Raw genomic sequence first — 11435 nt, forward strand, 5'->3', positions numbered from 1 at the left:
ATTATTAAACAAGTGTGATTTAACTGTACTTCTGTCTCGGTCTGATTCATGGTTTCTGACACAGGTGCTGTAAGCGAGCGTTGTCATAGATGTCTTTGGGGGCTTTGGAGATGATTTGAAGCACCAAGAAAGTGACATGGGGTATAATTTGTGAAGAGAAGGAAAGCAAATACAACATGTGAACAGGAATGTAAGGTAACCATTTGGTGACAGGGGCTTTAATTGGCATTCAGAGAGCATTAAAACAGCGTGTCCAATGCCACATTTTGGAGCAAGTGTAAATGAGCCCTAAGGCCCCTTTCACATGTGCGGACCGTATGTCCGCTTTTTCATCCATCCGTTTGTGGATGAAAAAGGCACATACATTGGTCCCTATGAGATCGCGGATGTCAGCGGATGTTTCCACTGACACCCGATCTCGTCCGCCTCCGCAAAGATCCGATTCTGCAGACGGAAGAAAACCCTATTTTTCCTTCCGTCTGCGGATCGTATCGGATGAACACAGACAGACGGTCCGTGTTCATCCGATCCCCCCATAGGGGAGAGCGGAGAAAAGACAGGGCGGTCCCTGCGCAGTGTGGGGGGGACCGCCCTGTCATCCGCCGGCTCAGCGGGGTTCAACGGAGCGATCCCCGCTGAGCAAGCGGAGGTTTACGGGTTGATCATCACTGACTAAGGGGCCTTAGTCATTTTTAGGGTTGTCCCAATACCACTTTTTTAAGACCGAGTACAAGTACCGATACTTTTTTTCCAAGTACTCGCCGATACCGAATACCGATACTTTTTTTTAATCTCATGTGACAGCAGCACATGTGTCAGTAGTTTTTTTTTATTTTTTATCTTTAACATTTTTTTATAATGCTTTCTTTTTTTTTAAGGGGGGGGGGGGTGGACTGTGTCAGTGTGTTTTCTATTTTATTTTTTTATTTTCTACAATAATTTTTTTTATTCTTTTGTTCTATTATTCTTTATTTATTTTTTTTCTGCCCTGTTGGGGGGCTTTGGTGAGATATCGGGGGTCTTAACAGACCTCTGATATCTCCCCTTTGAGACAGGGAAAGGTACTAAGGACACATGTTCCCCAGTCCCTTTTTCAGCAGCATCAGCTGCGCTGAAAATGAATGGAGTGAAGACAGCGTCTTCTCTTCATTCATAAACTGAAACATTGTAAACACAGGTTACGATGTTTCAGTTATGTGAATGGACCGAGTCAGTGATCACTGACTCTGTCCATTCGGAGCAGTAAGGAGCTGGATTTACCGGCTCCTACCCTGCTCTCCATCCTGAAAGTTCCAGGGGGTGGAGGAGGAGCACGGAAAGGGAGAGAAACACGGTGGGATACACGGAGGGATACACGGAGGGAGAGAGAAACACAGCGGGGGACATGGGAGGGAGACAGACTGCAGCAAAACGGAGGGGGGCTGGAGGAGGACACAGAACAGTCAGCAGTGATCGGTGCTTGTAACTTCCCCATGCACTGATCACCGCCGACAGTACAAGTATCGGGTGAAGCATCGGGAGCATTTGCCCGAGTACAAGTACTCAGGCAAATGCTTGGTATCGGTACCGATACCGATACTAGTATCGGTATCGGGACAACCCTAGTCATTTTCTAGCAAAAAATACACATTTAAACCTATAAACAAAAAGTTTCATCAAAGGCCTGGTCAGTAAGTGGGTAATTATTCCATTTGAGCAGAGAAACGCTCAAAAATGTGCAACAAAATCCAATAAAACGCTCAAATCTAGTGTTTCCATGCATTTCTATGTAACAAAACAGAGAAACGTAAAAAACCCACCAATCTGCTCGATTCGAGCTACAAAAAAAAGCTCCGGAACTTTTTTGAGCTTTAGGCATTTGCCTTCGTGTGACTTGTGGTAGAGATGGGAACCTTCTCCATAGAGAATAATTGATTTATTTTTCCCCCTCCAATATTTTGGAGATCTGAGCTTCATTCAAGCTAAAAAACGGTGTGAATGGGGTTCTTATTTCAGGAGGAAAGAACAACGAAAGACTTTACTTACGGGCTTTTTGCGCTTGTAAGTTCTAGGAGCTCTGGGCGGCTTCTGCTTGTCCTTGTCCTTCTTCTTAGGTCCTCTCTTCTTCTTTGTAATTATTTCGGGAGAAGGAGGTGGACTGAGGTCCTCGTCTTCTGTTCATGCGGAAAGAAAACAGGAATGGTGAGATAAACTGGTAAAACTTCACAGGCCTCAACTACAACATTAAAGTGGAGTTCCACCCATAAATATAACATTACATCAGTAGTTTTAAAAAAATGTCATTAGTCCTTTAAGAATTTTTTTTTTTTTTTTAGATGCCTTCAAAGTGTTGTTGCTAGGCAGAATAGTTAATCTTCCCTCTTCCTGCACCTAGGTGCTTAAGCTTCCTAACCTACACCGCACAGACTCCTGGGAATGTAGTGGGTGTAACTTTCCAGGAGTCTGTGCATTCCCCAGTCTCGAAGAATCATGTGACTTGGACAGCATGTGGTTGTACTGAGCACCCAAGTACTCCTGTGTGTGAGGGTAACTGATCAGAGCTTTCACGTGTGACACCCCCCCCCCCCCCCATGCTGCCACTTCCCTGTCTCCAGCCTCTCTACCTCCTGCTGCTCCTCTTCTTCTAAAATGCCCCCCCCCGCTCTTTTCTTTTTCCCCTCCATTCACGTTTCCCCCCAGCACGACTTACCGCCCCCCCCGACCCCCCAACTCAGACCTGACCCCCTGCAGCTAGCGTCTTCCCTCCTCTGCCTCTCCCGATAGCTCCAGGTGCTGCAGGGGTTTTGAAGTCATTGGGGTAGATTCAGGTAGGGGCGCGCAAAACTGCGTTGGCGTAACATAAGAAATTTACGTTACGCCTCCGCAAGTTTTACTGGCAAGTGCTTGATTCACAAAGCACTTGCCTGTAAAGTTGTGGAGGCATAGCGTAAAAGGGGCCGGTGCAGTGTCATATTCTGCTCCCTATCACAGAATGCAGCCTAAGTCACGTGGCGGCGAACTACGCATGCGCAATGCGTTCCAATGCCAAATGTGATGCGTTCCAGGGGATTCACGACACTACCCCTCAGTGAACCCATCACAATTTGTCACGGAAGTGACGAGGAACCATAACGAGGAGGCATACACAGAGCGGGGGGGCGGGACAGAACATGCAGATCCAATGAGAAACATACACAGAGCGGGGGGGGGGAGACGGAGGAGAAAGAGACATGCAGATACATTAGGCTGCATTCTGTGATAGGGAGCAAACGGTGACACAGCCCCGCCTCCAGCCCCGCCCCCAAAGCAGAGGCTTATTGAGGTCCGTAAAAAACATAAACTCTCTGGCTTTTAAAGCATCCCCCATGTATAATAAAATGTCACATTGTTTTGGTGTGCGCAATAAAGACTGTGAAGAAAATGTGTATGTAAGAGGAGAGCTTCTGAATACCAACAAACACATTTCCATTTTATTCCTCATTTCAATGGGAAAGTTTAAGGTGGAACTTTAGGTTTGATTTATCTTTGAAGTGAAATGTTACCCAGAAAGTAAAGTTCCGCTCTTCTGTATTTTTTTAGGCTCCATGTACACGGGACCATCCTCACCCCCCCCCCCCCCCCACCGCCATCCTCCCAGCTGTACGAATCACCCCCCCCCCCACCGCCATCCTCCCAGCTGTACGAATCACCCCCCCCCCCACCGCCATCCTCCCAGCTGTACGAATCACCCCCCCCCCCCCACCGCCATCCTCCCAGCTGTACGAATCACCCCCCCCCCCACCGCCATCCTCCCAGCTTTACGAATCACCCCCCCCCCCACCGCCATCCTCCCAGCTGTACGAATCCCCCCCCCCCCACCGCCATCCTCCCAGCTGTACGAATCATCCCCCCCCCCACCGCCCCCCCCCCAGCTGTACGAATCACCCCCCCCCCCCACCGCCATCCTCCCAGCTGTACGAATCATCCCCCCCCCACCGCCATCCTCCCAGCTGTAGGGATCACCCCCCACCGCCATCCTCCCAGCTTTAGGGATCACCCCCCCCCACCGCCATCCTCCCAGCTGCAGGGTTCACCCCCCCCCACCGCCCTCCCCCCAGCTGTAGGGATCCCCCCCCCCCCCACCACCATCCTCCCAGCTGTAGGGATCACCCCCCCCCCACCGCCATCCTCCCAGCTGTACGAATCATCCCCCCCCCCACCGCCATCCTCCCAGCTGTACGAATCCCCCCCCCCCACCGCCATCCTCCCAGCTGTACGAATCATCCCCCCCCCACCGCCATCCTCCCAGCTGTAGGGATCACCCCCCACCGCCATCCTCCCAGCTTTAGGGATCACCCCCCCCCCACCGCCATCCTCCCAGCTGCAGGGTTCCCCCCCCCCCCCCGCCATCCTCCCAGCTGCAGGGATCACCCCCCCCCCCACCACCATCCTCCCAGCTGTAGGGATCACCCCCCCCCCCACCGCCATCCTCCCAGCTGTACGAATCCCCCCCCCCACCGCCATCCTCCCAGCTGTACGAATCCCCCCCCCCCACCGCCATCCTCCCAGCTGTACGAATCCCCCCCCCCCACCACCATCCTCCCAGCTGTGCGAATCACCCCCCCCCCACCACCATCCTCCCAGCTGTGCGAATCACCCCCCCCCACCACCACCATCCTCCCAGCTGTACGAATCACCCCCCCCCCCCCCCGCCATCCTCCCAGCTGTACGAATCACCCCCCCCACCACCACCATCCTCCCAGCTTTACGAATCACCCCCCCCCCCCACCGCCATCCTCCCAGCTGTACGAATCACCCCCCCCACCGCCATCCTCCCAGCTGTACGAATCATCCCCCCCCCACCGCCATCCTCCCAGCTGTACGAATCACCCCCCCCCCACCGCCATCCTCCCAGCTGTACGAATCACCCCCCCCCCCCCACCGCCATCCTCCCAGCTGTACGAATCACCCCCCCCCCCCACCGCCATCCTCCCAGCTGTACGAATCACCCCCCCCCCCACCGCCATCCTCCCAGCTTTACGAATCACCCCCCCCCCCACCGCCATCCTCCCAGCTGTACGAATCATCCCCCCCCCACCGCCATCCTCCCAGCTGTACGAATCACCCCCCCCCCCACCGCCATCCTCCCAGCTGTACGAATCACCCCCCCCCCCACCGCCATCCTCCCAGCTGTACGAATCATCCCCCCCCCACCGCCATCCTCCCAGCTGTAGGGATCACCCCCCACCGCCATCCTCCCAGCTTTAGGGATCACCCCCCCCCCACCGCCATCCTCCCAGCTGCAGGGTTCACCCCCCCCCACCGCCATCCTCCCAGCTGCAGGGATCACCCCCCCCCCCCACCACCATCCTCCCAGCTGTAGGGATCACCCCCCCCCCACCGCCATCCTCCCAGCTGTACGAATCATCCCCCCCCCCACCGCCATCCTCCCAGCTGTACGAATCACCCCCCCCCACCGCCATCCTCCCAGCTGTACGAATCATCCCCCCCCCACCGCCATCCTCCCAGCTGTAGGGATCACCCCCCACCGCCATCCTCCCAGCTTTAGGGATCACCCCCCCCCACCGCCATCCTCCCAGCTGCAGGGTTCACCCCCCCCCACCGCCATCCTCCCAGCTGCAGGGGTCACCCCCCCCCCCCACCACCATCCTCCCAGCTGTAGGGATCACCCCCCCCCCACCGCCATCCTCCCAGCTGTACGAATCCCCCCCCCCACCGCCATCCTCCCAGCTGTACGAATCCCCCCCCCCCCACCGCCATCCTCCCAGCTGTACGAATCCCCCCCCCCCCACCACCATCCTCCCAGCTGTGCGAATCACCCCCCCCCCACCACCATCCTCCCAGCTGTGCGAATCACCCCCCCCACCACCACCATCCTCCCAGCTGTACGAATCACCCCCCCCCCCCCACCGCCATCCTCCCAGCTGTACGAATCACCCCCCCCACCACCACCATCCTCCCAGCTTTACGAATCACCCCCCCCCCCACCGCCATCCTCCCAGCTGTACGAATCACCCCCCCCACCGCCATCCTCCCAGCTGTACGAATCATCCCCCCCCCCACCGCCATCCTCCCAGCTGTACGAACCACCCCCCCCCCCCCCGCCATCCTCCCAGCTGTAGGGATCACCCCCCACCGCCATCCTCCCAGCTTTAGGGATCACCCCCCCCCCCACCGCCATCCTCCCAGCTGCAGGGTTCACCCCCCCCCACCGCCATCCTCCCAGCTGCAGGGATCACCCCCCCCCACCACCATCCTCCCAGCTGTAGGGATCACCCCCCCCCACCGCCATCCTCCCAGCTGTACGAATCCCCCCCCCCCACCGCCATCCTCCCAGCTGTACGAATCCCCCCCCCCCACCGCCATCCTCCCAGCTGTACGAATCCCCCCCCCCCACCACCATCCTCCCAGCTGTGCGAATCACCCCCCCCCCCCACCACCATCCTCCCAGCTGTGCGAATCACCCCCCCCACCACCACCATCCTCCCAGCTGTACGAATCACCCCCCCCCCCACCACCATCCTCCCAGCTGTACGAATCACTACCCCCCCCCCCACCGCCATCCTCCCAGCTGTACGAATCACCCCCCCCCCACCACCATCCTCCCAGCTGTACGAATCACCCCCCCCCCCCCCACCACCATCCTCCCAGCTGTACGAACCACCCCCACCACCATCCTCCCAGCTGTACGAATCACCCCCCCCCCCCCCACCGCCATCTTCCCAGCTGTAGGGATCACCCCCCCCACCGCCATCCTCCCAGCTGTAGGGATCCACGGCGCATGCGCAGCTGCTTTTTCTTTGGTCCGTGAATATCCTAGACTGGGGTAGGTCACTTGTGCCCGTCATACGCAGCCAGTGTGCCCACCATATGCAGCTACTTGTGCCCATCATACGCAGCCATTGTGCCCACTATATGCAGCCAATTGTGCCTATCATACGCAGCCAGTGTGCCCACTATTTGCAGCTACTTGTGCCCGTCATACGCAGCCAGTGTGCCCACTATTTGCAGCTACTTGTGCCCGTCATACGCAGCCAGTGTGCCCACTATTTGCAGCCACTTGTGCCCATCATACGCAGCCAGTGTGCCCACTATTTGCAGCTACTTGTGCCCATCATACGCAGACATTGTGCCCACTATTTGCAGCCACTTGTGCCCGTCATACGCAGCCATTGTGCCCACTATATGCAGCCACTTGTGCCCATCATACGCAGCCAGTGTGCCCACTATTTGCAGCTACTTGTGCCCATCATACGCAGACATTGTGCCCACTATTTGCAGCCACTTGTGCCCGTCATACGCAGCCATTGTGCCCACTATATGCAGCCACTTGTGCCCATCATACGCAGCCATTGTGCCCACTATATGCAGCCACTTGTGCCCATCATACGCAGCCAGTGTGCCCACTATTTGCAGCCACTTGTGCCCATCATACGCAGCCATTGTGCCCACTATTTGCAGCCACTTGTGCCTGTCATACGCAGCCATTGTGCCCACTATATGCAGCCACTTGTGCCCATCATACGCAGCCATTGTGCCCACTATATGCAGCCACTTGTGCCCATCATACGCAGCCAGTGTGCCCACTATTTGCAGCCACTTGTGCCCATCATACGCAGCCATTGTGCCCACTATTTGCAGCCACTTGTGCCCGTCATACGCAGCCATTGTGCCCACTATATGCAGCCACTTGTGCCCATCATACGCAGCCATTGTGCCCACTATATGCAGCCACTTGTGCCCATCATACGCAGCCATTGTGCCCACTATTTGCAGCCACGTGTGCCCATCATACGCAGCCATTGTGCCCACTATATGCAGTCACTTGTACCCGTCATACGCGTCACTTCCTTCTTCTTCTGTAGCGGCGGCTGTGGCTCCTGTGTCCGCTTGGCTCCTCAGGCTTCCTCCGTCATGTCTCCTTTTCCGCCAATGCGTTAGGCATCCAATAGGATCGCCTAAAGCAGGGATATGCAATTAGCGGACCTCCAGCTGTTGCAAAACTACAAGTCCCATCATGCCTCTGCCTCTGGGTGTCATGCTTGTGGCTGTCAAAATCTTGCTATGCCTCATGGGAGTTGTAGTTCTGCAACAGCTGGAGGTCCGCTAATTGCATATCCCTGGCCTAAAGCTTTGGCCAATCGGGAGACAGGTTTTACTGACCTGCCTGCTGATTGGCAAGGAGGAACTTTAGTGTGAAAATAGCTTCTGGCTCTTATCACGTGCTTCGAAATACACACCCCGCCTATTCCGGCCATAGTATTTCATGTGTCTGGCATCCTGAAAGGGGCCAGGCACATGAATAGGGAGGGCGGCAGAGGTGACGGGGGCGGTGCCCATGCATTGTGGGCCCACCATGCCACCATGCAGGGGCCACCACTGGTCTTTGATCTCTGTCAAGTGCTGGGGTCTGGATCGCCTCCGCTGCTTTTCCTCCAATCGGGCCAAAGAAGCTGAGTGCGAGTTTACCTATAGCCCTCACACTGGAGACTTGTACACCATCATCATGGCATCCCAGGACGGTGGGTATCAGGTCACGGGAGGGCAGAGCGCATGTGTGTCCCGCTTTGGGGTCACTGGTGGCTTAGGAAGAAGGAGAGGGCCCCTGGGTGTCCGTGGCAGAAGGAGAGGGCACCTGGGTGTTTGGAGGAGGAGAGGGCCCCTGGGTGTCCGTGGGAGAAGGAGAGGGCCCCTGGGTGTCCGTGGGAGAAGGAGAGGGCACCTGGGTGTTTGGAGGAGGAGAGGGCCCCTGGGTGGCCATTTAGTGAAGAAGAGGGCCCCTGGGTGGCCGGGGGAGAAGGAGAGAGAACCTGGGTGGTTGGCAGAGAAGGAGTGGGCCCCTGGCTGTTTGAAGGAGAAGCAGATGGGCCCCAGTGTTGGCCAAAATTGGAAGAGCTGATCCTTGGGTGGTTGGAGGAGGAGAGGGTGCCACCCTTCTCCCCTTAGGACGGGGACAGACACCCTTCTCTCCCCCGGAGGACGGGGACACCCTTCTCTCCCCCAGAGGACGGGGACACCATTCTCTCCCCTGGGGGACGGGGACACCAGTCTCTCCCCAGAGGTAGGGGCAGTGCCGATCCTGACCTAACCGCGGGCCCTAAGCAAAATTTGCTAAGGGGCCCTCTACCTGACCCGTGATGCCGTCACCCATAACTCTTCACCAATCCCCTTGGAGAGCGCCCGACCACATAAGAGGGACAGACCTAGAGTGGTGATAGGGTGACCTGTGGCCCCCAGATTTTAGTATCACCCCACCAGGAGTCAGGACTAGTACCACAGTACGAGTACAGAATGCTCTGCCTGGGGCCCACATCACATACATTAGTGCCTATCCTGACCTCCCTGGGGCCCTAAGCAAAATGACATTAAAGTTAAGAAGCGGGGGGGGGGGGGGGGGATGTGCCGAAAATGACATGTCACATGGTGTCACAAAGATTAAAGTTGAGAAGCGGGGGAGGGGGTGTTCTGCTGTCGGAAATGACATCTTACATTAAAGTGAGAAGCGGGGGCTCTAGTAATTTGGGGGGCCCTCCGCAGCTTTGCGGGGCCCTAAGCGGCTTGCATAGTGAGCCTATGGGGCGGATCGGCCCTGGGTAGGGGACACCATTCTCTCCCCCGGAGGACGGGGACAGACACCCTTCTCACCCCCGGAGGACGAGGACACCATTCTCTCCCTCGGAGGACGGGGACACCATTCTCTCCCTCGGAGGACGGGGACACCCTTCTCTCCCCCCGAGGACGAGGACACCATTCTCTCCCCCAGAGGACGGGGACACCATTCTCTCCCCCGAGGACGAGGACACCATTCTCTCCCCCGAGGACGAGGACACCCTTCTCTCCCCAGAGGACGAGGACACCCTTCTCTCCCCAGAGGACGAGGACACCCTTCTCTCCCCAGAGAACGAGGACACCCTTCTCTCCCCCGAGGACGGGGACACCATTCTCTCCCCCAGAGGACGGGGACACCATTCTCTCCCCCGAGGACGAGGACACCCTTCTCTCCCCAGAGGACGAGGACACCCTTCTCTCCCCCAGAGGACGGGGACACCATTCTCTCCCCCAAAGGACGGGGACACCATTCTCTCCCCCAGAGGACGGGGACACCATTCTCTCCCCCGAGGACGAGGACACCATTCTCTCCCCCGAGGACGAGGACACCATTCTCTCCCCCGAGGTAGGGGACACCATTCTCTCCCCCCGGAGGACACCCTTCTCTCCCCCGGAGGACACCATTCTCTCCCCCGAGGACGAGGACACCATTCTCTCTCCTGGAGGACAGGGACACCAGGGCTGGACTGGGACAAAAATATTGCCCTGGACTTCATACACTTTGACAAGTCTCTCCCATGGCGGCCGGCCCCCATGCTCCTCTGTCCCCCTCTATGCTCCTCTGGTTCTCCCCCTGCTTCTCTGTTCCCCCACATGCTTCTCTACCCCCCCCCATGCTCCTCTTACCCTCATGCTTCTCTGGTCCCCCCTGTGCTCCACTGATACCCCCCCCCCTGCTTCTCTGTTCCCACACATGCTTCTCTGTTCCTCTCCTGCTCCTCTATCCCCCGTCCCTCATGATGCTCTGTTTCTCCGCAGCGCTCACCTCTTCTCCTTGTCCAGCCCTGGTGTCCTCGTCCTCCGTGGGAGAGAATGGTGTCCTCGTCCTCCGTGGGAGAGAATGGTGTCCTCGTCCTCCGTGGGAGAGAATGGTGTCCTCGTCCTCCGTGGGAGAGAATGGTGTCCTCGTCCTCCAGGGGAGAGAATGGTGTCCTCGTCCTCCGGGGGGAGAGAACGGTGTCCCCGTCCTCCGGGGGAGAGAATGGTGTCCTCGTCCTCCGGGGGAGAGAACGGTGTCCCCGTCCTCCGGGGGAGAGAATGGTGTCCCCGTCCTCCGGGGGAGAGAATGGTGTCCTCGTCCTCCGTGGGAGAGAATGGTGTCCTCGTCCTCCAGGGGAGAGAATGGTGTCCTCGTCCTCCGGGGGAGAGAACGGTGTCCCCGTCCTCCGGGGGAGAGAATGGTGTCCCCGTCCTCCGGGGGAGAGAATGGTGTCCTCGTCCTCCGTGGGAGAGAATGGTGTCCTCGTCCTCCGGGGGAGAGAAGGGTGTCCTCGTCCTCCGGGGGAGAGAATGGTGTCCCCGTCCTCCGGGGGAGAGAATGGTGTCCTCGTCCTCCGTGGGAGAGAAGGGTGTCCTCGTCCTCCGGGGGAGAGAATGGTGTCCTCGTCCTCCGGGGGAGAGAACGGTGTCCCCGTCCTCCGGGGGAGAGAATGGTGTCCCCGTCCTCCGGGGGAGAGAATGGTGTCCCCGTCCTCCGGGGGAGAGAATGGTGTCCCCGTCCTCCGGGGGAGAGAATGGTGTCCCCGTCCTCCGGGGGAGAGAAGGGTGTCCCCGTCCTCCGGGGGAGATAGGGGTGCCCTCTCCTTCTGCCACGGACACCCAGGGGCCCTCTCCTTCTCCCTAAGCCA

At 58.0% G+C, this 11435-nt stretch overlaps 1 protein-coding gene across 6 annotated transcripts in view; it reads right to left on the reverse strand.

Moving 5' to 3' along the window:
- Positions 1-11435, reverse strand: part of CHD3 (chromodomain helicase DNA binding protein 3) — a 155820-nt gene that overhangs the window by 121528 nt on the left and 22857 nt on the right. For all 6 annotated transcript variants that reach the window (XM_040346821.1, XM_040346816.1, XM_040346817.1 and 3 more), the window contains exon 2: positions 2026-2153. In XM_040346821.1, coding sequence (XP_040202755.1) covers positions 2026-2153 — 128 coding nt within the window. The remainder of the gene's footprint in view (positions 1-2025; positions 2154-11435) is intronic.

The sequence above is a fragment of the Rana temporaria genome, chromosome 3, assembly GCF_905171775.1.
Source record: "Rana temporaria chromosome 3, aRanTem1.1, whole genome shotgun sequence".
Taxonomy (NCBI): domain Eukaryota; kingdom Metazoa; phylum Chordata; class Amphibia; order Anura; family Ranidae; genus Rana; species Rana temporaria.